Below are 26,974 nucleotides of genomic sequence, written 5' to 3' on the forward strand. Positions count from 1 at the left end.
GGGATTTTTGAAGACTTCTTTTGGCATCAAATGGTTAGATCTTGGGTTGAACTTGCGTGGACAAATTAGCAGTTTGAAATCTAAGCCATAGATTACTATGAAGTTAATAATTTCAATTCATTTGGCAATCTATTAAATCCCTTTATTTATCAGGGCCTTTGAAAGCTCTGTCAATCTTGGCTTAATGCACATGTTAATAGCAAAGAGAACACTAGACCTAGATGTCTGAGGCTTAAAGATTCCATGTGTATACTCCCTAAGGAGGTTCCAATTACAGTTGTGGCACCTAATCTAAAACACTGGATTTGAAGTGCTGGTCAATGTTGGGGGTGTACTTTTTCCATATGACAAATCTGCATTTTTGTTCATTTAGAACAGGAAAATGAATACATAATGCCTCGTGCCATTTGTTTAAGTATGTTACTTTTCAGTGCAGGTACTCTTTGAATTGAAATCTAAAAACGTACAGCCAAAGCTTGTTTGGCTGTATTTCTCCTGTGGATCATATGAATGCAGTTCTGCACTCATGTGACCTGTTTTCTGCAGACTTCGGCCCACTGTCAGCTGACGTCACGGTGCCAGTCCAGGCTCAGGCAAGATAGCAACCATATGGCCGGAATCCGCCCACATGCCTGGACCAGACCTGGCTCAGCCTCTTTGTGAGCCACTGAGAGCCTGAGCCAGCCCAGCACTCCAAAGAGGTGGGGGGGGGGGTCAGAGCAAAGACTGACGGTCACCAGCTCTCTGCTAAGGGAGCTCTGAGAACCGAGCGATCAGTGGTGTTTGATCGCTCGGTTCTCAGTGTTGGAGCTTGCGGGGGACAGATGCAGCATCAGACTGATGCTGCATTCACCTAGGTAAGTGTGATTCTACAAAAACCCTAATTCCCATACTTCTGTTTCATGTTTGCCTATTCAAATATATTGAAAAAGTCAACAATTTCCATTGGGTAAACTAGGTTGTGTTTTTTTGTTTTTGTTTTTTTACATGACTGTATAATGCTGATCCTCTTGCTACAGTACTTCGTTACTGACCCAAAGCAAGTGTGGCTAGGGACTTACTCTGACATCGCTGACCTGTATACGTGCGCCAGGTCAGTGGCTCAGAATGGGTTAAAGCAAAAACATAGCAACTAAGCAACTAGACATGGCATCTAAATTTCTCTTGTTACAGATTCTACTGTAAAACTAATTTTCTTCCTTTATGCCTTTATTTGATTCTCAGGGTAAAGGTACTAAACAGTTAAGCCTTGTACACACGATAGGTTAACCAGAGGACAACGGTCTTAAGGACCTGTCATAGGTTAACCGATGAAGCTGACTGATGGTCCGTCACGCCTACACACCATAGGTTAAATAACCGATCGTGTCAGAACGCGGTGACGTAAAACACAACGACGTGCTGAAAAAAACGAAGTTCAATGCTTCCAAGCATGCGTCGACTTGATTCTGAGCATGCATGGATTTTTAACCGATGGTCGTGCCTACTAACGATCGGTTTTGACCTATCGGTTAGGAATCCATAGGTTCATTTTAAAGCAAGTTGGCTTTTTTTTTAACCTATGGTTAAATAACCTATGGGGCCCACACACGATCGGTTTTGACCAATGAAAACGGTCCTTCAGACCGTTGTGCTCTAGTTAACCTATCGTGTACGAGGCCTTAGGCGTGTACGAGGCCTTAGGGTGACAGCTGAGGACAACCTTTATTCATCATCTCAAAATATCAATGAAAGAGCTGCCATGACCACATGCCTATACTGTAATTAGGGATGAATGATACAAAAGTTAAGATTGAACACCATTTCAAAATACACAAATACTTTGAGATCTGCGGAAAAGGATAATGCCTATCTTCCCAACCCTCATTCCTACTGGCATATGGCATTTGCTGCAAACTGACAGATGCACTTTAACACATCTGTGATCTCACCATCCTTTTAACACATTTAACTTGTTTCTGGGAAAGTCATGTGTCAGAGCGTGCAGAACATTTGGGAATGTTTTTCTTTTTTCTTGTTTTTGTGACCATACCTGGGAACTTAACAGCTGACCCGTCAGTCATATGCTCTGTGCACCATTAAGTTTTCCTGTGATTAGGTCATATCCAGAATATGATGATACATTCACCTGTCTGTATTTTAAGGAATTCTATTTAAAATACCATTGACAGTGCTGTGTGGATCTGCTATCACTAATAATAATGGTCAGCTGGTTATACATTTTCCCAGGCATGATGCAAAGTAATAGCTGTTTATGGTGCTTTGGTGGCTGTTCTCATGAGTGTTAATGGGTGTAAGGGCGTATGATTGTTTTTTTGTCCGTTTTTCTGTCCTGTTTTGGGTTTTAATGGCTTTGCAGGTGGAGGGCTTACTTAATGCCAGCACGTTTTTGAGTATTGTTTTTGCTTTGGATTTATTGTCCCTTTCAGTTCTCAAATGTAAATGGGGGGGTTAACTGGGTAAAAGACATTTAAATGTGGCACATCTTCAGTAGGGGCTCTGTTTAATAAAAATAAATGATGTGTCATTGTGTGTAGTGCCTCAAACCGGAAAATACCATAATATGGCAAATAGATGGAGCTATCACATATAATGTAATAAACATATTAAGCAAGTTACAGGGACTGAGACATTTTCACAGTGATTTTATATATTTTTTTTAGACCCCTAGGTGTGTAGAAGTAGTTGCACACCTCACAGACAAAACATAAAACACTAAATGGAATCTACATTTTTTTTATATGAAGGGGGAAAGTTTCTTAAAAAAAAAAAAAAAACACAAGCAAAATATATAGTTGTACATTGTCTCTCTTTTTTCCTCGGGGTGTGGTTAGTAGTTAAACATCCCAGAATAAAGAATGACAGCTTCCACCAGTTTCCAGTTGGGAAATCCATTGGTTTTCATCTTTCTGTTGTGTGTATATATAGGGCACCATCCTTTTCCCATTTTTTTTTTTTTTTTTTTTTACAGCACCCACCCAAGATAACTGAACTAGTCTAGGGATTAGAACTGGAAGTAGAGAGCTCATAAATCTCATAAAAAATACTTAGGTCTGAGCTATCAGTGTGTTCTATCCTCACAGTCACCAGTCAATTGTTTCAAGGCAGGTTTGATACCAGTGACTGAGGGGTACCCAACATGTTGCTGTAGCGGGCCTCAAATATGATCTCTGGAGAAAAGAAAAAGCTTAAGCTGGGTATGCACTGATAGAATTTTCATAAAAAATGCTAATGCCGCGTACACGTGACCGTTTTTCGGGTTCTAAAAAATTAAGTTTTTTTTTAAATGTCATTAAAAACGATCGTGTGTGGGCTTCAGAGCATTTTTCACGAACTAAAAAATGGGCATTAAAAATTTCGAACATGCTCTATTTTTTCACTACGTTTTTAAGGTTGTAAAAAATAGTCGTGTGTGGGCTTTGACGTGAAAAAAAGCACATGCTCAGAAGCAAGTTATGAGACGGGAGGGCTCGTTCTGGTAAAACTACCGTTCGTAATGGAGTAAGCACATTCATCACGCTGTAACAGACAGAAAAGCGCGAATCGTCTTTTACTAATACGAAATCGGCTAAAGCAGCCCAAAGGGTGGTGCCATCCGAATGGAACTTCCCTTTTATAGTGCCACCATACGTGTTGTACGTCACCGCGCTTTGCTAGAGCATTTTTTTTTGCGATCGTGTGTAGGCAAGGCCGTTTTAATGATCGGGTTGAGAAAAACGTTTTTTCTAGACCCTTAAAAACGTAATTTTTAACAGTCGTGTGTACGCGGCTTTAGAATATTTGTACGAAAATTCTCTGTACATTTAAAATCCTGTCTCATTTAAAAAGTCCTTTGAAAGTAGTTCAAGATTTCATCTACTTTTTAACATTTGATTTAGAAACCCATGGACTTTACAGAAGGAAAACCAAAAACACTGTTAGAAATGTGCACATTCGAGAGAAATTTTCCATCCTGCTTCTTCGAATTTTCGCAAATGAATGCCGGTTTAATCCCACCAATAATTTGAAAAATGCACAAATGTCTTACAATGTTCTCACAATGAAAAATGTGGAACAAAATTCTACTAGTGTATACCCTGCTTTAGCAAGAATATAAAAAATGGTGACAACAAAGTAAAGATTTAGGCTACTGAGTCATTTCTTCATAAAAAGTTATCTTCTCTTGTGGGAATATACTTTCATTAGATGGTATCAATTCTGGATTTAACTATGCAATGGGTAAGTCATCTATTCATAACATATTGTTATATTTCCAGCCTCTGAGGAACTACTTGTTGGAAATGTCTGATGGTTGCTTAATTGGTGCTGGTTTCAGTGTCCTTCATGCTTCAGCAAGCTTAACGTAGTAGCATTAGTTCCATTTTTGTGTTTTGGTGTGAGTTCTCTGCATGCTTCTGTAAACCTCTGAGTGCACCCAGTGCGATTAGGAGACTTGTTTCATTTTTCCAATGTTAAACTACTTTATTTGCAGAAGGTGGTTGTCATCTAGGACTTCTTTGGTAAGAGCCCTAGCCCATATGTGACTATTTATGTCATGAGGGGACCTTTTTTTACATCCCCCCCCAGTTCTTTCTTCAAGAGAAAGGGGTGTATTGCTCTACAAATACTGTCTATATGTACAATGTTGTGGCGCCCTTTATTAGTCTCCAGTGCACAGTTCCAGCAATGTCTTCATGAGCTGAACTTGGAACCCCATACCTCCTAACCGAAACACTCAGATATTTAGAGAATTGTGTGGGTTGTGGTGGGTGTGATTGGACAGGTGATGATGCTGAGGTTTGCCTTTGCTGATTTATCATTTTATACTGCAAGGTGTGGATCCCGAATTATATGCGTTGACAACTTCAAAAGTGGAATGCTCGAGTGCCAGCAACAAAGTGACAGACGCATTTGCAAGACTTATGTCTACAGCAGAGACAACGAGCACTTCTACAAAGTGAGTTAAATTAAGTTGAAAGTTATTCTTGTTAAAGCATTACTCAAGCAATTTTTTTAATTGAAATAACAAATTTGTTATACTTGCCTGATCTGTGTAACAGTATTGCTCAGAGCTGCCCTGAACTTTTCTTTTCTTGGGTCCCCCTCTAGTGTTCTCCACTCCACTCCTCTTCTCCGTCTGCGTTCATAGCAAGCTGATTTCTATGAGGGGAGACGCTGGGGGCAGGTTCCAGCTGTGTGTGTCTGTAGACACACATAGCCTGGCCCCATCCCCTGCCCCCTCCTCACTGGATTTTATTGACAGCAGCAGGAGCCAGTTCCACTGCTGCCTCCATGCCCAGTGAGGAGAGAGCGAGCAGCAATGTATATAGATCAGGTAGGTATGGTGCAAATCTGGACTTATCTTGGTAAATGTTAGCTTGGCTTAGTCCCTTTCTTCCTTGAAATTCCCTTGAAAAATGGTTCTCAACCTGCGGATTGCAACCCCTTCGGAGGTCGAATGCTGATTTGCCAGGGGTCGCAGAATCCCAGGCTGTTCCTGGAGCCCACTCTCTCAGCCTCTTTACAGCCGCCCAGAAGGGCTGTTCCTGGACACTGCGGCTGCCCACTTAGCCTCTTCACGGCTGCCCATTCAGTTCACGGCATGGCTGGGGGGCAGAGACTAGAGGTCAGTTGACCGGTGAGGAACGGGAAATGGTATGGGATGGAAGAGACCATCTCCTGATTTCAGCATAGGTGTCACTGCTGTGAGACAGCACAGTGCCAGATACCATGAGTAACACTGCCTGTGAATATAGTTGCCATTAAAAGTCCCCAGCAGATGACCTTGATCAAGAGCACCTCTCTAAGTTAGCTGATCAGAACTCCCCCTCCCCCCCCCCCCCCCCGCACTGCCAGTGACCCATTCGGCTATAGTGCAGTGTGCTAGTGGTTAACCTTTATTAGGTCAATTAACCCTAGACTCAGTATTCAGTTGGATTAGCATATATATTACATATTTAGATTATGCGCCTTGTGTAAAAAAAATGGGGGGGGGGGGTGGAGAGAATAATATAATTTTTAAAATTGCACCTTTCACTTTTTGTCAGTAATTTTATATAAACATATAAGCAAGTCTCTTCTTACTGTGAGAAACATTTTCCTTTTCCCATCTCTCCAAGTTTGATACACAAAGCCTTATGTGCTCTCATGTTGACTTCAACATGGAAGTTGTCATAATACTGTATACTGTTAATCATGTATGAACTCTGTTCACCACCTCTTGTTTTTCCATGTTCTTAATTATGTATGTTTCTGGTTGAATTAACACAATGTCCTGTTCACTTTTTCTACTCAACAGAAAACCTCGGAGAGATGAGAACCTTAGCGAAGAGGCTGCCAAAGTAATAGCCAGCCTTCCCGACTTGTCTTTCATGCATGCCAAGGTGTTGATGTTCCCTGTCTCATTAACACCTTTAACAAGTTCTCAAGACAAGGTAGACTGATCAGACAAGGGAAAAGAAAAATCCAAAAAGCATTGGATGTTTTATATCCAAACTTTTTAAAGAGAAAGAAAGTGTCTGCTTCATACAATCACTTTAGATGAAGTGTTAGTAAGCAGAATGACAAAGGGTATATATACACTCTGATGTATAGTTCAACACTGAATCCTTCATTTATATAAAAATTATTACAATTAATTTGTATATAATGGCAAGGGGAACTTTTTTTTTTTTCCTGATGTGCTGGGTTACATACACTGGTGGATCCTTTCTTAATAAAAAAAATCAAAAACAGACAAACGTGAACATGCAAAACCTTCACTGCCTGTGAGCCTGTTGCGGTGACATCTCCATTTCCAGTTGTATTACCGTTGTTGTTCTGTTACATATACATGTTCAGTGTTGTTCATTTTATGTGTTAATTTGACTTAAACCGATGTGGCAGCGGACATCAGTGCATACCCCACCCTCTGGGAACAGCAACCCAGCAGAGGCAGAAATTGGGTTAAAGCAGAACACTTAATTTTCTGGCAAATTTGCTCTTTTAAAAAAATGCAGCAATTTTAGTCATTTTGTACAGAATTTTTATCTGGCCTCTTTGTGTGTGCAGTTGGGTCCGTAAGTCGTGGACGTATTGTCACAGAAAGTTTGTGTTGCCCATCACAACCTGTGAGATGCTGCCCTTGACTGTACCCCCATACTGTGCTTAGAGACAAAAAGGGAGGATCTGGTTGCAGCGGGCAACATAGACTAAAGCCAGCCATACACGGACAGCAATTTAGCCGGTTTAGCAAGGATCGGTCGAGATGCGATCCATCTATGGGCAGGCTAATTGTTCCCGTCGATCCAATGATCGACTTGGGTACAACTAACCTGTCTGATATTTTTTTTTTACACGTGATTACTGCAGGTGGTTGTAGCTGCTAGCAGTAATCATTGTGTTCTGCCGACCAGGAATGCTCCCCACATCCCTTTGCTGGCAGAACACAATAGCACTGCAGGAGGCATTTCCCCATCAACACTGGCTGTGTTGATGAGGAAATCAAGCGTTTTGCTTTCCTTTTATCCATAGTGGAAGGAATCAGATCGATGGGCTGCCTAAAGCTGGCTATGCATTCGTAATTTTTTTCTTTTTTTTTCAACTGGATGAATCTCCTCTTCCAGTTATTGTATTCTGACAGCCAGCAACTGCGATAATACACGAACAATGACTGCAATTAATTGGCTGCATTCACTGTTCAGCCAACAATCTTCTACATGGATCCTTTAGATTTTCAAACTAAGGATGTTGGGCATAGTGGAGCTGACAGGACCACCTATTGATGAGAATTTTCAGCCAGTTCCTCAGGAACCTGTTGAAATTTGTTACGTGTATGGCCAGCTGGAATTATAGTGTATATTTTTTGGTATACAGCACCAGTTATATGTAATGGTGTATTACCTGCAGGTAATGTCTCCTGTGTCTCCTTAGAGCCGCTGTATACAGCCCTGAGCAGCTTTTCTTCTGGGATTTTTAGGCCTCATGCACACAAGGCAAAAAACCGAGCTGTAAGGCCAGTACCGATGCCAGGAAAAAGCGGTTATAAAAACACGCTTTTAGAAGCATTTTGCATTGGCGACAATGCGTGTTTAGCAGCGTTTCTCTGCCCTCTTCTATTTTCCACTCTCAAATCCAATTACTATAGCTTAAAAACACGACGCGGCTTAACCCTGCATTTAGCTGCCTCAGGCTTTTTACAGCTTAACGCTGCTGCTCCAGAAGACCCTGTTTTTTTTCCCTACAGCTTGAAAGTGCCTATGCCATTTACAGCGCCAAAAAGCCTATGTGCGCATGGACATATAGAATAACATGGAGAGGCGTTTTTAGCTGTAAAAAATAAAAATAAAAAAATGCTTCTAAAAGTGACAGGAAGATTGCCTGTGTGCATGAGGCCCTAAGGTTAACAGCATCAATGCTACTGAGAAAAGTGCGCTGCTTGCCCCTCCCTCTTTTACCCTGTCTGCCATTTATATTGCTTACATTACAACTCTCCTACAATGCATCACCTTTTGTGAATTGGCAGAGTAGATACTGTCATTCAGCTGCTCCACTTTGATGCATTTATGAGTTCTGTGAAGGGGATGGGTTGGCAGGAAGTGCAACTTTTCTCAGTAGCAGTGGCTGCTTTTAAAAAAAATATAGGATTCCAGAAAAAAAAATTATACTCACCTAGGCGGATTGTATGGGTCCCCTGTCGGCTCCAGGCCGAGAGCTGAGCGAGCAAGCTGATCACTCGGCTCAGTCATCGGCTTTCTACTTTGCCCCTCCAGCGCTCACTGCAGCACTGGGCTGTGCAGGGTGTGGTAATGGCTGGCTCAGGCTCTCAGCGGTTCACCCAGAGGCTGAGCCAGCTGGAAGTCAAGGCATCTGGGTGGATCACGACTGTAAAGTCAGGATCTTAGCCAAACCTGGATCGGCTTTGTGACATCAACTGCCAGTGGGCTTTAGCCCACTGTCGGTTGAAAACGGGTCACCGGAATGCAGAATGACTGCACTCCTGTGATCAATAGAAGTACAGCCAAAAAAGCTTTGGCCATACTTCTCCTTTAACCTTCATGCTGGAGGACAGCAGCTCGGAACAGTATCCAGTGACTCTGATGAGGCACAGCAGGTAAGATCTTTTAGCTGCGGAAAAAGCCTGCAGGTACTAGGATACAAACCTTTACCCATAACTAACATGTATGACTCTGTCTCCCAAACAAAAAGACTAAACTTCAACTTTAAGTGTGGTCATGATCCAAGCTGTAGTTGGCAAGGTTGATGAGGTCCTATTGATTTGGGGACAATGATGCAAACTTGCAACTGTTCAAACACATCATATTGTACAAAAAATGTCCAACTTTTCTTGTCTCTTTTCAGGTAGGACTAAGCCAGTACTTCCCTCTGATTTTCTAATAAATAAGTACTATTGTTTCCCTTTGAGAATATAAAAATGTTGCTTGCTGTTCTGTGGGAACTGTAGACGCATGAAAGGCAATGAGTTGGGACTCCAAATATGGGTTCCAAAGTTGCTTTTAAGGCCCCCTGGTTATTGTAAATGTGTAGTGTTCAGGACTACATTTTTGGGGAGTTACAACAAACTGCACCCAGGCCAGAGATGATATAGCACTTAGGCTGGCCATAAACTATTCAGTTTCTTTTATTCAACCAGAGGATTGAATGAAAAAAACTGACATGTTTCCGCCATCCACACATTCAACATGGATGGGGGATCACTCTTGCTGAGCTATGATGTTCTAATGGGAGACTTCCCTGCCATCAGAATACTCTGATCAGTGCTGCTGGCTATACCCGGCGGCTCTGATCAAACAGCATTTATTCTACAGGCTGGTTGTACGGATGTCGATCAGTAGATTGAAATTCGGCCGGTTTCAATCCAGGTATGGCTGGCTTTACGGGTGCAATTTCAGATTGCAAAATCTTAATTAAACAGATCAAATCTGTTGTTTTTTTTAACTGAACACAGTGCACTTTTCAAACTTCTGTACACACATAAACAAGAAAACATAATATATATTTCTTCCAAAGTGTATCATTTTACTTTAATGTCTTACAAGATCAGATTTGTCAGAAGGGTAGAGTTTTTACTTCAAGGGATTGTCCACTAAGACAGGTTATTTAACAGGGTTTTTACAATCAAGCCATCAGTTCACACCTATCAATACTGTCTGTTCTGCTCCGTTTTGTTTCTGTGTGTTAAAAATAAAATTGAGATGATTGGGGCTTAATCTGCTTGATTTGGGTTTAAGAAGGACCAAAATAATATGAATGTGTTTTATGAAGAATTTGATTAATGTTCTTTAGTTTTTTTTTTTTTTTTGTTTTTTTTTTTTTTTTTTGTGTCTGTTGTTGTACCACTATCCTTCTGATTTGCACAGTGTAAAAAAAAAAGCATAATCATAGGTTGCTATGGTTTAGGCTGTATATACATAGAAGACTTTGGGATGTAAATTTATGGGAGAATTCCTATGGAAAAAATGAAATTGATCTGTTGCAGCAAGGTTCACGTGCATGCCCAAGTTCTTATGAAATGTAAGCGTGTACATTTTCTTTTAGCTTACACAGGAATAAAAAAAAAAATGATAATAAAATTGAGTGGTTTTGTGTTTGTTTGTTTTTTTGTTTTTTTTCTGATTTTCGTTATTTCATAATCCATATTCTTCCTTTTTTAATAGTGTATTGTGGGAGAGCTCAAAGTTACAGTATGTTATGCCTCTTCACCTCCCTGAATAATCCAGTATTTTCAGTGCCATGATCCACTAATGGTTTGCATACAGACTACTAGTAAGAAACCTATACAGTCTCCGAAGATGGCAATCGGAAGCTGTGGAATTCCGGAAGCTTTGCATAGACCCACCTATCCACTCATGTCAGAACAATATAGGAAAATAAAGGCTTTCACTTATCTAGATATAAGTACTAGGCTGCTCACTAAACAACATAGAGGCAACGCCTTGCATGTGATAAATCTAGGTAAATATAATTTCCAGCAAAAGCTCCTTATGATTATTGGCTTTATGTAAACTATGATGCACATGACAGCACCAGAAAGATATAAAGTGATATTGGGATAACCGTCTAACTGTTTGAAAGGATTGGATTAGGTTCATATTCTTATACAAAAGTCCATAATCAAGGGTTGCCATACCTGGGCAATGCAGTACCTAGCATGCGGTATACAGGGGGGACTATCCAGTTCCCAGAAGAAACAACCAGGTAGTGAACGACTGGGGAAGGTTAATGCCAAGTGGGTACTCACTTCTGTGCAGATTGGGTGTTGGTTACATATCCAAGGAGCTTCACAAAAGCATGGTCCGAGGGTACTACAGGTCCAGAACCAGATGTAAGTGATCTGTACTTTGAGCCCAGGGTCTCTTTGCTGTTCCAGCCTGCAGGAGTAATAAAGCAAGTAAAGGGCAAAGGTTAAAGAAAGGTCTGCTCTGTGTAGTATCCTGTCTAGCAAGCGAGTAATCTTCAAATCCTGCCAGCAGGAATAGCTAGTCCATAGGGTGGGTGATTACTGGGGGTATCGAAATGGTCCTGCAGCTTGCCACTTTCCAGCTGGTCCACAGAATTTCCTTGTCCAGCTGCAGCAACCAACAACCCCTGACCATGTGAGTTACTAGTCTTTATGGTTTCCCCCTGGGAGTGTGCACAGGGCTCTGCTAGTGAACAGAAGCCATGTGCCTACCCATTTCCTAGAAACACTCCACTAATTTCTAAAATGTTTAGGATAGAATAAGTTCAGCCGGGAAAGGGAGGTCCTGTTGGGTTCTAAAAGGCTAGAAACTTCCAGAATGCTGTGGGCCAACTCCAGTCCTTCCAACAGGTCATGTTTTCTGGACTTCCCTCAGATGAAACCACTGGTAATTACTAAGGCAGGCAAATCACCTATGCAAAATAATGAAAAACCTGAAAATATGACCTGTTGGGGGTATTTGAGGACTGGCATTGAGAAACATTGCTGTAGACTATCATTTGATTGTCACAAGAAATGCAGATTCTGTCACAGAACCAAAATGTATCTTGAAGGTTCTAGAAAAGCCAACCTGTTTTAAGTATCTAGACCTCTTCTTTTTTTTTTTTTAAATCAAGGCTGTAAGTATAAATGCGTTACGCTAAACCACAAACATAAATTGTGAAAAACTGAAACAAAAAAACAAAACAAAGAAAGGTAAACCAATTAGTGAAAATAAATGTCCCAATATGGAATGACCATATAAGTATAGATAAGTAGATAGAAGTATATAGTAGATAAGTATATAGAAAGCCCAAATCGAATAGGAGAGTCGTTCCAGTGATATTAACACAATCTAACACCACAAATGAAGTGAACCCTCCACCGTAAGAAATGCACACTTACCAGCTTGCATGGACCTCCTATCACTGAAGGTCTGTCACGCTTTAGGCTAATATTTATAGCGATGAGTCAGGACGTGGCTCGTGCCCCATGACGATGTCAGTGTGTGAAGAAACACATCGGTCGGGCGACGTGCTGACATCACTGCGCTTCTCAGATCCTGAAAGGACGGGCCTTTATACTGTAGCCATCCGCCTTACAATTATCCAATGCACATTTTATGTGATTCTGTAAGTACAATATTTTTAAGTTGGATTGAAGTATATATGGTTTTACACTATGACGAGCCTCATATCTTTTTGGGGAACCTCCATAAGCATGACTGAAAGGGGCATTTTGTGCCATATGGGCTCTGTGGAAGGTTCCTTTTGCAAAGACCGAGCTTAGATTGTCGCTGCACATGTGTTGTGGGAAGTGCATTATGTGGGAAGAAAGCTCTATTTGTGGGGGGGGGGGAGGACATACATTTTGTTTGGGTACGATGTTGCACCACCACGCAATTGTCAGTTAAAACAACGCTCATTAAGGGAGCAAATCATTTCGGTCCTTAAGTGGTTAAGTTATAAGAAGAGTAGGTACAAAACAGAGCTTTTGGGGCATACCATGGCTCAAGTACAAGCAACGAAACAGTAAAAACAACTAACCTGACCAGCAAACCAGTATATTCGTCCATTGGAGCGGTAAAAAATTACTTTGAGAACACAAAGTACAGCAATATAAACAGAACAAAAGGCCCGTACAAACTTCAAAATGAGTAGGTTTTTCAGAAAATCCAACCATGTGTACGCTCCATCGGATAAACTTTTTCGTTTTTTATTGGACAAAAGTTCACTCTGCAAACGACCAAACTTTCCAGAAGTCCTATGGTGCAAAGTCCTGCCGTGTGTGCAGAAATCCATCGCACTTAAGTCTAAAGTACAAACACGCATGCTCAGAACCAATGCAAAAGATCAGACAACAATACAGAAGTTGACCAAAGGGTGGCGGTAAAGAGCTGAAAAAACACGTGATTTCGAAAAAGACCTGCCGTGTGTAAGCATACGCAAGTTCACGGCCAACGCCTTTCGAATAAAAATCCACGGAAAAGTTTGTTTGAAGTCCGATCGTGTTTATGAGGCTTTAGGGATATAATTGGCCATGTCTACAGCAGACAGGGAGCACACTGTGTACTGTATAATTAGAAATATCCTATAAGGCGGTACGCCACACTGGGTGGGGCAATGGGGAGGCTAGAGCCCTCAAAATAATAACACAGTAAAGGGGAGATGAAATGCTCTTCAAAAAGTAGCCATGAAGTGGCAGAAGTGAAATCTAACCATCAATCCCAAATTTTAGAAAACTTCTTGGGACAACCCTTTATACAAGGGATCACTGAAATGACAAGAATTTTCCAATACTCTACAGCAGTGGTCTCCAAACTGCGGCCCGAGGGCCAGATGTGGCCCTTTGCTTGCCTTTACCCGGCCCTTGGGGCACTATTGCTCCCACTGATACAATACACTATTTTGCCATCTGACACCAAATATGGACACAAATAATGAGGACTCTATTCTTCCCTAGGATACCAACAGTGGAGCACTATCCCCCCCCCCCCCCCAATACCAAATGGTTATGGTGATGTATACTCCCACTGCTAGAATTTCTACTCCTGCTGGCCACAATCAGGCCCTCCTAAAGTCTGAAGGACAATAAACCGGCCCTTTGTTTAAAATGTTTGGAGACCCCTGCTCTACAGTGAGAGCTGTATCTGTTTTCCGTCGTAGCACTATTGCCCTCCTGGCGTAAAATAATAGAAGACTCAACAAGGTGCCGAGCGCCCTAGAATACGCAGGGCCTCTACTAAACCAAGAATACAAATGGCTATTGAGCACAGAACCTGAATTGTGGTTGGCCTACAAATGGAATCTAGAACCTTGACCCAGAAGGAACACATGCATAGACGGGCCCATATCATATGCAGGAAATCGGCTGAATCATCTGAAGAACACCAAAAATGCAAAGTAACCTGAGGATATATTGTATGTAATCTAAATGGCTTCAGGTATATTTTGTGAATACATTTCAACTGGTGCATAATTAAGAAACAGTGGCCCAGATTCAGGTAGGGGCGCGCACTGATACGGCAGCGCAGCGTATCGTTTTTACGCTACGCCTCCGTAAATTACTGGAGCTACGCTGCATTCACGAAGCATTTGCTCCGTAATTTGCGGCGGCGTCTCGTAAAAGGGGCCGGCGTAAGCGCGCGTAATTTAAATGATCCCGTAGGGGGTGTGGATCATTTAAATTAGGCACGTTCCCGCGCCGAACGTACTGCGCATGCTCCGTCGGGAAAATTTCCCGACGTGCATTGCGGTAAATGACGTCGCAAGGACGTCATTGGCTTCGACGTGAACGTAAATGGCGTCCAGCGCCATTCACGAACGAGTTACGCAAACGACGCAAAATTTGATAAATCGCGACGCGGGAACGACGTCCATACTTACCATTGGCTGCGCCTCCTAATAGCAGCAGCCTTGCGGCGAAAACGACGTGAAAAACGAGCGCCGGCCGCGCGTACGTTTGTGAATGGGCGTTAGTATGCAATTTGCATACTCTACGCTGACAACTACGGGTGCGCCACCTAGCGGCCAGCGTCAGATTGCACCCTAAGGTACGACGGCATAAGAGACTTATGCCAGTCGTCTCTTAGGCTACAGTCGGCGTATCTAGCTTTCTGAATACAGAAAGTAGATATGCCGGCGCTACTTAGCAATTACGCTGCGTATCTATGGGTACGCAGGCGTAATTGCTTTCTGAATCTACCCCACTGTAATGAAGTTGCCAGTGAGGAATTATAGCTGTACACATTAACGAGCCCTTACCTGTGCTGGGGGACTGTTTGGACTGTTATTCTTTGTTGTGTGTAGGGGGCCTTCAACGTACCCATAAAATATGCTTTGATTGCTGTGCCATAAGGAAGAGTCTGACAGACGTTTAAAACGCTCAGCAAAAACATTTTTAACAAACTAAACGCCTCCAACGCACATGCTTTTCTGAACACAATATAGAAGAGAGCTAACATTTTGTCTGAGCGTACCTTAAATAACTTTATTAACCACTTGACCTCTGTAAGGTTTTGCACCCTTTATGTCCAGACCGTTTTCTTTCTATTTAGCACTGCGCTGCTTTAACTTGCTCGCTTGGTCATGCAACACTGTATCCAAATGAAATTTATATATTTTTTTTTTTTCACACAAATAGAGCTTTATTTTGGTGGTATTTGATAACCACAGAAAAATGTATTTTCATTATCCACTTGAGGTCTGGAAGATTAACCCCCTTCCTGACCAGGCCATTTTTTGCGATACAGTACTGCGTTACTTAGACTGACAATTGCTTGGCTGTGCGACACTGTACCCAAATAAAATGTTTGCCTTTTTTTCCCACAAATAGCGCTTTCTTTTGGTGGTATTTGATAACCTCTGCGATATTTATTTTTTTGCGCTATAAACAAAAAAAGACCATCAATTTGGAAAAAAAATTATATATTTTTTTACTTTTTGCTATAACACATACCCAAAAAAAGGAAAAAATATCTAAATCCTTCATTAACTTAGGCCAATATATATTCCCCTACATATTTTTGATAAAATAAAATCCCAAAAAGCGTATATTGATTTGCACAAAAGTTATAGCATCCACAAACTATGGGATATTTTTATTTATTAATTTTTTAATAGTAATGGCAGCAATCGGCGACTTATATCGGGACTGTGATATTGCGGCCGACAAATCGGACACCTGACACTAAAAATATACACTGTCACTGTACTAATGACACTGGCTGGGAAGGGGGTTAACATCAGGGCGATTAAAGGGTTAACTGTGCCTAGGTTGTGCTTACTCACTGTGGGAGAGGCGCTTTAACTAGGGGAAGGCAAAGATCCGTGGTCCTGCCTAGCAGAAACACAGGATCAATGCCTTCCCTTCTGACAGAATGACAATCTGCCTTGTTTATATTGGCAGATCGTCGTTTTGCCTGTGTAACCAGCGGGTGCCGGCGGGCATTGAGTCTGCGTCACCTGCTGCTGGGCTCCCATGGTGTGTGTACACAGCGGAAGTGGGTCGCCAACGGCGCGCGTGCTGAATTCAGACCCACAAGTTTCAGATCACGTACTAAGTACGTGATCTGGCGCAGAGTGCCCGCAGTGCCGCAGTATATCTATGGTGGGCGGTCCGCAAGTGGTTATATAATGGAAAAAATTGTGACAAAAATATTCTCTACTTTCTGTTATTACACATATTCAATAAAATCTAATTTCTTCATAAATTTAGGCCAAAATGTATCCTGATACTTTTTTTTGGTAAAAATACCCCAAATCAGTGTACAGCCATGGCCAAAAGTTTTGAGAATGACACAAATATTATTTTTCACAAAGTCTGTTGCCCCACTTTTTATGTTGGCAAATTGCATATACTCCAAAATGTTATGAAGAGTGATCAGATGAATTGCTATTAATTGCAAAGTCTTTGCCATTAAAATGAACTTGATCCCATAAAAAAACATTTCCACTGCATTTGTGAAAAAGGCTTCAGGACACCAAAGAAAGTGCAGCAAGCGCCAGGACCGTCTCCTACAGTTGATTGAGCTGCGGGATCGAGGCACCACCAGTGCAGAGCTTTCTCAGGAATGGCAGAAGGCAGGTGTGAGACTTTTGGAGGATGGCCTGGGGTCAATAAGGGCAGCAAAGAAGCCACTTCTCTCCAGGAACATACATCAGGGACAAACTGATATTCTGCAAAAGGTACAGGAATTGAACTGCTGAGGACTGGGAAAAGTCATTTTCTCTGTTGAAACCCCTTTCTGATTGTTTGGGGCATCCGTAAAAAACCTTGTCCGGAGAAGAAAAGGTGAGCGCTACCATCAGTTTTGTGTCATGCCAACAGTGGGGTTGCTTCTCAGCCAAGGGAGTGGGCTCACTCACAAGCCATAAATAAAGAATAATACAAAAACATTCTCCAAGAGCAACTTCTCCCAACCATCCAAGAACAGTTTGGTGATGAACAATGCCTTTTCCAGCATGATGGAGCACCTTAACTAGTCAAAAGTGATAACTTAGGGAATAAAACATCAGCATTTTGGGTCCATGGCCAGCAATCTCCCCAGACCTTAATCCTTTTGAGAACTTGTGGTCAATTCTCAAAAAATGGGTGAATAGAAAAGAAACCCTAGAAATTCTGACAAGCTCCAAGCATTGATAATGCAAGAATGGGCGGGCTACCATCAGTCAGGATATGGCTCAGAAGTTGATTGACAGCATGTCAGGGTGAATTATGGAGGCCTTGAAAAGGAAGGGTCAACACTGCAAATAAAGCCTTTGACACTTATGAAATGCTTGTAATTATACTTCAGTATTCCATAGTAACATCTGACAAAAAGATCTAAAAACACTGAAGTAGCAGACTTTGTGAAAATTAATATCTGTGTCATTCTCAAAACTCTTGGCCACGGCTTTATATTATTTAGTGTGTAGGAAAGTTATACAGTACATCTGAAAATTGATCAATCCTGATGTACTGATGCCGTATCTCAATTCTTGAGGCGCGAAAATGCCAGGACAGTACAAATACCCCCCAAATGACCCCTTTTTTGGAAATTAGACAGTCCAAGATATTTAGTAAGAGGCATAACGAGATTTTTTAGCTGTCATTTTTTGTCAAAATTTTTGGAAAATGAAGAAATAAAAAATAAAAATAAATTACAACTTTTTTAATATGCTGTGACCAGGTCACTACAGTGTAACACTGTACTACTATGGGGAGGTGATCAGGATATTTTCTTTTACACACTATAACAGTGAAAATCACTTGGTTGTTTCTTGGATGTTGGGTCGGAGAGGGAAATCACCTTGTAAAAAGTGGGCCGTGCATTTGTATTCAGCCCCCTTTACTATGATATACCCAACTAAAATCTAGTGGAACAATTTTCCTTCAAAAGTCACCTAATTAGTAAATAGAGTCCACCTGTGTGTAATTTAATCTCAGTATTAATACATCTGTTCTGTGAAGCCCTCAGAGATTTGTTAGAGAACCTTAGTGAACAAACAGCATCATGAAGGCAAAGGAACACACCAGACAGGTCAGGGATGAAGTTGTGGAGAAGTTTAAAGCAGGGTTAGGTTATAAAAAAATATCCCAAGCTTTAAACATCTCATGGAGCACTGTTCAATCCATCATCCAAAAAAAGGAAAGAGTATGGCACAACTGCAAACCTACCAAGATTTGGCCGTTCACCTAAACTGAGAGGCCAGGCAAGGAGAGCATTAGTCAGAGAAGCAGCCCAGAGGCCCATGGTAACTCTGGAGGAGAGATCTACTGCTCAGGTGGGGAATCTGTCCACAGGACAACTACTAATTGTGCACTTCACAAATTTGGTCTTTCTGAAAGAGAAGCAAGAAGAATACCATTGTTGAGAGAAAGCCATAAGAAGTCCAGTTTGCGAGAAGAGATAAAGGGGACACAGCAAACATGTGGAAAAAGGTGCTCTGGTCAGATGACACCAAAATTTAGCTTTTTGGTCTAAAAGCAAAACACTATGTGTGGCGGAAAACTAACACTAACACTGCACATCACCCTGAACACACCATCCTCACTGTGAAACATGTTGGTGGCAGCATCATGTTGTGGGGATGCTTTTCTTCAGCAGGGACAGGAAAGCTGGAAAGCTGGTCAGAGTTGATGGGAAGATGGATGGAGCCAAATACAGGACAATGTTACAAGAAAACCGGTTATAGTCTGCAATAGACTTTTAAACTGGGCTGGAGGTTTACCTTCCAGCAGAAAAAAGGACCATAAACATACAGTCAGAGCTACAGTGAAATGGTTAATATCAAAGCATATTCATGTGTTAGAATGGCCCAGTCAAAGTCCAGACCTAAGTCCAATTGAGAATCTGTGGCAAGACTTGAAAATTGCTGTTTACAGACGCTCTCCATCCAATCTGACAGAGCTTGAGCTATTTTGCAAAGTTGAATGGGCAAAGAGACATCCCCTAAAAGAATTGCTGCTGTAATTGCGGCGAAAGGTGGTTCTACAAAGTATTGAGGGGGGCTGAATACAAATGCACGCCACACTTTTCCCATATTTATTTGTAAAACATTTTGAAAACCATTTATAATTTTCCTTACACTTCACAATTATGTGCCACTTTGTGTTGGTCTATCACATAAAATATAATACATTTAAGTTTTTGGTTGTAACATGACAAAATGTGGAAATGTCAAGGGGTTTGAATACTTTTTCAAGGCACTGTCTATGTGATTCGGCGCAGAGGTGCCATCCTGTAGCAGTACAACTGCTTTAGGGCAGACCTTAAGTGTTTAACGCCTAAAAACTTCCACCACCACACTACAGGTATGTGTGTGGACTGATTCAGTAGAATGTTTGGCACTCGGTGGGCAAAGGGGGAACGCAAGTGTAAGCAAGGCCTTACAGTAATTGCATAAATTCCTGATAAGTTGCATATTACAAGCAATAGTACAGTTATCCAAAAAAGCTGTACCTTTTGTTTTTAAAAAGAAGTCCTTGACCTCTAGTCAAGTGACTTTGCCTCAGCTGACAGCAGGCAGAATGAAGCATTTCCTTAGTCTCCTCTCCCCGTTCACACCAACTGCATGGAGTTTGCATGGTCTCCCTGTGCTTCTGGGGGTTTCTTCCAGGTACTCTGATTTCCTCCCAAACTCAAAAGACATGCCTGGTAAGTCAAGTGACCCCTATCCAAATAGGTATGCATGTGAGATAGGGCCCTTAGATTGTAAGCTCCTTGAGGGCAGAGACTGGTGTGAATGCAGAGTATGTAAAAAGCCCTGCATAATGTGCCGGTGCTATATAAATATCTGAAATAGAATACATATAAAATAAATGGTGCCCTCGGAGGAAAAGTCCCTAGTTGCACCTCCTCTGGGTTTTCTTAAATCAGCTTTCCTAATGACAAGGATGGCTGTTAAAATTCTGCAAAAGCTTTCAAGATTTTTGTTCATGCCTTGAAAGCTTGCTTTTACTGAATGGCACCTTCAGTAATGATGGCAGGGAGCTGTAAAACACCAGTAGGTATGTGGCACGGCTGTATCCCATAAAAATGCCTTACCTTAATTCAACTCTTGCTAGCAGATGTGCTTTGTTCAGGAAACCTGGCCTGCAGATAGCACATTTGATCACTGGGTGGCGCTGAAACACCTCCTGTAAAATGATGCTGCTGAGGTTTTCAGACACTAGCTGCCAGATCACTGGACAGTATGTGTGATCTGCATTACAACAGTGATAGCAGTGTAAAGGTGCCTATGACAATGGAGACTGAATAGACAAGCATGCCTGATAAGCCTGTATCTGTCCGCACCCCTATCTACATAAATGCTATAAGGGACGGCGAAGGCACATACAGTGTGCCCACTTTGTCTGGTCTTGGAGAAAACAATAGATGTCAATCAGAATTTTTATATCACATACGAGCTTCCTAATAGTTATTGTTTTTTGTCCCTGTTAAAGTAGACTACTACTGTATGTAATAATAAGCTGATGTGTTATGTGTTATGGACCTATGACCTTTGAAGGTTCATCATGGTACATCAGGACTTAAAAAAGGTTGGGAACCCCTTATACTAAAAAAATGTGCTTAATTCTCGCCTGTCTAAGAGGAATTGTTGCTTGGGACTCCCTTTGTTGTCAGTTCACATGACCAGCGTTGCAGGTGGTCAAACATCTGCTCTGCCCCTGGTGCCCAACCTGCATCCCTTTGGTATATGATGTGCAACCCTCTGACCTCAGCAGTTTGTAGTTGGAACATTGATTAGGGTAATAGCATTGATCTCTATCAAAAAAGGAGAGGCGTGTTGTGCCTATACAGTGCCTTACATGATTCATAAACAATCAAAATACATGATTAGCTGTCATGGATATGCAATAAAGTCTGGCAGCTTACCTGTCTCCATCTGTTCATTAGAGGCCTGACTCTGTTCTGGTCAGAGCCGTCTTAATAGCATCATGGGCCCCTGGCCTGGGCAAAGAAATACTCTGGGGCCCCTACAACGATGACAGTGCAGGTAAACAGACATCAAGTAGGTAGGAGGCAGACTGCCTCCCCTGTGTATCTATCACTCTCAGTGCCATCATGGGGCCCCCATTTTTGGGGCAGCGTGGTCTCAAGGACCAGCTGCTTTAGAGAAAATGCAGGGGCCCCCCATGCAGCTGAGGCCCCTGGGCAGTGCCCAGGTGTGCCTCTAATTAAGACAGCCCTGGTTCTTGTTGCCTTTTTATCACCTCTCCTTCCTGTATGGCCCCACCCAGGCCATCCCAGGAAGTCTATATTAACTGTTGCACTGCAGGTCTGCAGTGCTGTTCAACCGTGTTGTTAGCTTAAGTTCCTGTCTGCAGTGTGCTACAATTACCATCCTGTGTACCGTTTTTGGCTCATCCCTGACTTCTCCTGTTTGCCTGTGACCCTGACATTTTGCCTGTCCCTCGAGTTACCCTTGTCTGCCTGTTGCCCTGACCTTGGCTTACCCATCACTATCACTTGTCCTGCTTGCTGCTTCCCCTCTCTCCCTGCGGAGCGTGACCTAGGGGATCCCAGGGGTCACGACCTGGATCCAGCTGCGGCAAAGGCCATCCTCACCACTAGAGGCTCTGGTGAACACAAAGCTGGGTCTTAGACTCCGCGCCCTGGGGAATCTTGGGTTCACACTTCCTCTCTGATAGCAGCAGTCGGCTACATGGTTCACTACCCTGTGGTGCATCCCTGACCCCAACGGGGTGCACTTGTCACCTGGCCACAGGTGACCTGACTTTAGCAAGTCAATTTAAAATGAAAAGTATACAATTCATAATCAATAGTCCCGTAATTCATGAACACCATAAAACTGTAAAAAAGAAAAACAGTCCCAAAAAGGTGATAGAAAAAATATATACAGTTAGGTCCATATATATTTGGACACAGGCACAATTTAATTTTTTTCAGGTATGTACAAAAACATATTAAAACTATAGTTATAATGGATATGATCTGAAAGTGCACACTCTCAGGTTTAATTTGAGGGTATGTACATCCAAATTGGAGGAAGGGTTTAGGATCTACAGCTCTTAAGAATAGCCATGCCCCTTTTCAAGTGACCAAAAGTAATTGGACAATTGAATCAAAAGCTGTTTCATGGCCAAGTGTGGGCCAGTCCTTTGTTATTTCTTCATCATTTAAGCAGTTAAATGGTCTGGAGTTGATTCTAAGTGTGGTATTTGCATTTGGAATCTATTGCTGTGAACTTATATCATGTGTTCAAAGTAGCTGTCCGTGGCCATTGTAAGGCTTCAAAAACTAAAAAAATCAATTAGAGAGCAGCAACATTGGGAATGGCCAAATCAACAGTTTAAAAAAACATACTTGGGGGGCACACCCTAAAAATGCTATACATCTAAGATGGTGCTGCTATAAGACCAAAGACAGTATAAAACAGATTATAGCGCACACATGCAAAAATGACATTTATCCTGCAAGGCTAGTTAAAAACACCTGAAAATATTCAAAAATACGGGAGTTTGGTCACACTATATGATCATATAGTGCTAAGCCAACTTACTGCGACAAAGTACCCCGAATTAGTGGGTCCTAACCTGTTAATAGAATGAAATAACCTGTGTCTTAACCATGGGAGATAAACTCCTCTATAAGGGAGAACTAAAGGGATTCCTCCTATGCACTGGTGGCCACTAATAAGAGGTAATAATGAGGGGGAGGGGTGCTCCAGCCCAAGAGACTTGGTAAGGGTCTATACAACATACAAAAACATACTTGGGGGGCACACCCTAAAAATGCTATACATCTAAGATGGTGCTGCTATAAGACCAAAGACAGTACAAAACAGATTATAGCGCACACATGCAAAAATGAAATTTATCCTGCAAGGCTAGTTAAAAACACCTCAACATATTCAAAAATATGGTATCAACAGTTTAGTACATTCTGAGGAAAGAAGAATGCACTGGTGAGCTCAGCAACATAAAAAGGGCTGGACGTCCACGGAAGACAACAGCGGTGGATGATCGCAGAGAGCAAATACAGAGGGTTCACCACAAGGTGCAAACCATTCATAAGCCTAAAGAATAGAAAAGCCAAATTAGAAAAAAAAAAAGCCAGACCTGTTCTGGAAAAGTATTCTTCGGACGGATGCAACAAAGATTAGTCTGTACCAGAATGACAGGAAGAAAAAGGTGTGGAGAAGGCTTGGAACAGCTCATGATCCAAAGCACACAATGTCATTTGTAAAACATGGTGGAGGCAGTGTGATGGTATGGGCATGCATGGCTTCCAGTGGCACTGGGTCATTGGTGTTTATTGATGATGTGACAGAAGACTGAAGCAGCTGGATGAAATCTGCTGTGTTTAGAGATATACTGTCAGCCCAGATTCAGCCAAATGCAGCAAAGTTGATTGGACGGCGCTTCATAGGCTCTGTACCATGATTGACGATGAGGTGTGTCCAAGCAACATCAACATGGGGACAATGTGCTTTTGGGTGGGGGAGGCAGAGCCTCCCCATGTTGAGGGCATGTGGCCTGGTATGGTTCAGGAGGTGGGGGGCGCTCGCTCGCCACCCCATTTCCTGGCCTGCCGGTCTGCATGCTCGCATAACTCTCTGGTAAGATTTTTTTTTTGGCATGGGGTTCCCCTTAGAATCCATACCAGACCCAAAGGGCCTGGTATGGATTGGAGGGGGGGACCCACACTGTTTTTTTTTCGAAGTTATCTATTGCCGGCATTCTTTTGTTTCCATTTCAGCTCTCAGTAGGGAAGCCCGCTGACAGCTGATGAGCTATCGGTTGTTAAGGAAGCGGCAGCTGGCTTCCCGACCCGCACATTAACAACCAGCTATTTTTCATACAGAATTTGAATTGGTCGATCATTTTTCGATTTTATGAATTTCTAAATTTGAATCGTTCTGAAAATTTGGAATTCATTCGAAAATTAATGAACTAAACTAATTTCAACAAAATTTGTTACTTTTTTATTTGGAGATTCGGATACATCCAAATATCCCAAAATTTGTCAGAATTTACATTCGGACCGAAACAAATTGCACATGTCTAATGCTACTTCATAATTCACTACTCTTGGCCCTTGTTTAATCTTCAGTATCTGACTGTAACCATGTACTAGTACAGATTATTATTGTGCACCCTAACCCCAATGCTATTTTGCATATAGGGCTTCTTTTCCCCATTGGACAGTGCCAGATTTATAAAGGGGCAACAGCCCCCCCCAACTCTGTATATAAGGGGGCCCCAAAACCTGAAGTGCCCCAGGCCCCACAAGGCTTAATTTTGTCCCTACTCTTGGAAACATATAGGCCCCCATATATGGAAAAAAACTTTTTTCTTTATTCTCTCTTTCTCTGGTATTTTACCTTAATTCCCTACCATTTCTTCCTGTTTCTCACTTATCCCCCCTTCCTCTCACTCTTCTCTTGCTCCTATATTTGTTCCATAACCTGATCCTTTGCATTCCCATGGCATTCAGCAACAACTCTATATTATCTGTGTCTCTGATTCCTTTTCAGACATTTTTCATTTCGCTCAGTCGCCACAATGTCACCTATTTCTCTTCATACATGGGGTCTTAGTCAACCTAGTGAACACTTTTCATTATTTTAGATCCCACCTCATGGCCATGGTTTGCTTACAATAACTCACTTCTCTAAAAACTGCACTTCCAGCTTCCTACATTCTACATATCCCCAATTCTACCCTGCGTCGGCAACGATAAAACAGTGGGGAGTTTTAATAGCTTTTTGCCGTTCTTGTACACTTCTCATGCAATACGCAAATTAAAGACCCAGAGGACAAATACATATTTTAGTGGGATCAATCCATGATTCCCATGTATCATTCACCACTTACTATACCCCTAACTTTGGCCAAATTTCTCCAGGTACATGGCTCCCATGCAAATGGAATGTTGGTGCTTTGCGGAGACTCCAATTTAGTTTTAAATACAAGCATCAACCAGCATGACTTCTGCAACCCTTCCATCTTGCAGGAAAAACATCCCCTTAGAGAATTATATAAATTTTACTCTGACTCTTATTACACACTGTCCCACACAGATTATGTATTTAAGCCTAACACATCCCTCCCACCCTCCATAATCCATAACTCATAGTCTGACCACAATTTGGTGTTGTTGCAAGTCACCTTGTCACCACCACAAGCCAGTGAGACAACTTGGTCCCTACTTATCAAGCTTGCTACTATCTTCACCCTGAAGTTTTTCTTGGCTAAATATTTCACTGGGAATGAACAGTCGTCTTATTTGTAATATTATGGAAAGCTTACAATTCTACAATGTGTGATAAACTGATACAAATAGACTCCCATCAAGAGGCAAAGGGAGGCTTGCATTGAAAAACTTGAAGCTGACTTTCTTCTAGCCTTCCAGACCTTCCAAACATACCCAACTACTTCTAATCAAGCACAGTTGTCTCACCTAAAATCCAAACCTAACCTATGGCTTTAAGAAGAAAAATGTTACTGCGCTGATCTAATTATCCAGAGGTATTTAATCTCTGGGAATATGGACATAAGTGAAATATCAGGGCCACAATGTACCCAATCTTAAGTGTGAATAACCTGAATACAAACAATAAAAAATATAAGAAATATATGAGACATACAAATGTGACACAGTGATTTCAAACTTAAATCATATATCTAGATCAGTGTGTCAGCATACAATCCATATGCCACAGTGCTTCTATGAGAAAAATGGCTGTTGCTGCTACTGACCAACCAAATAGTGAAAACAATACGAAAGATATTACAAAAAAATATATTATATATATATATATGTGTGTGTAAAAACCCAATATGCGGTACGCCAACTGCACCGTGAGTTGTCCAATAACCAATATTGGAACAAAATAAAATAAATATCAATAAAAGTGAAATAATTATCAAACAACCATACAAATGTGCAATGTGCTGGCTGCACTTAAAAATAGTCCAAATGACAGGCAATCTTGCTCTTATGCAATAGGTTCCAGCAAACACAAGGTTCAATGTTGGTAATGCTGTATACAGGAAAGTGCCGCTATCTCTTCCACCCGACAAAGATGTGCCACCATCACCAATGGTTAAAATCAACACTCACCAGACCCCAGATATTATTAGGCTCCAAAGTGGTGTCTTTTCTTTGTCGGTCAGTGGGTGTTGCCTCCTTTTCCCTTTTACAAGGTGTCATCAATTCCTCAAAAACAAGGGGCTCATCATGGTGTAGTATATTAAAATATGTATTTATTTAAAAAAGGTAAAAAAATATAACACTTACAATATAAAGTGCCTCTGACCGGCACTGAGTGTCTTTGGCAGTGTCAACCGTTAAAAGCCGCTGACCAGCATTTAAGTGGCGTCCTAAGAGGTGTGCTTGCCCCGCTGTGCTCCGCATGTATTGCTACAAGGGGTCCGTGCGCGCTGGTGTGCTGCACCCTCAATGTGTGTGTCCAAACAGCCTCTACGCGTTTCGCTAGTTGCGTCGTCAGGAGAGACGTCACAGTAATGTCAATTGAAGTTCTGTTTAGATGTTAGCAGTAATGCTTAAAACATAAAAAGGGCTGCCATAAGGAGTTTAATTTGGCT

The 26,974-nt window shown here is 41.8% G+C and overlaps 1 protein-coding gene across 3 annotated transcripts in view; it reads left to right on the forward strand.

Annotated features, from left to right (window-relative positions):
* The window catches only part of AFTPH (aftiphilin), a 94,035-nt gene extending 84,660 nt beyond the window's left edge, over positions 1–9,375 (forward strand). For all 3 annotated transcript variants that reach the window (XM_040351232.1, XM_040351233.1, XM_040351235.1), the window contains 2 exons: positions 4,813–4,936; positions 6,278–9,375. In XM_040351232.1, coding sequence (XP_040207166.1) covers positions 4,813–4,936; positions 6,278–6,422 — 269 coding nt within the window. In that variant the 3' untranslated portion in view covers positions 6,423–9,375. The remainder of the gene's footprint in view (positions 1–4,812; positions 4,937–6,277) is intronic.
* The last annotated feature ends 17,599 nt before the right edge of the window (positions 9,376–26,974 follow it).

This window comes from Rana temporaria, chromosome 4 (assembly GCF_905171775.1).
Source record: "Rana temporaria chromosome 4, aRanTem1.1, whole genome shotgun sequence".
Lineage (NCBI taxonomy): Eukaryota > Metazoa > Chordata > Amphibia > Anura > Ranidae > Rana > Rana temporaria.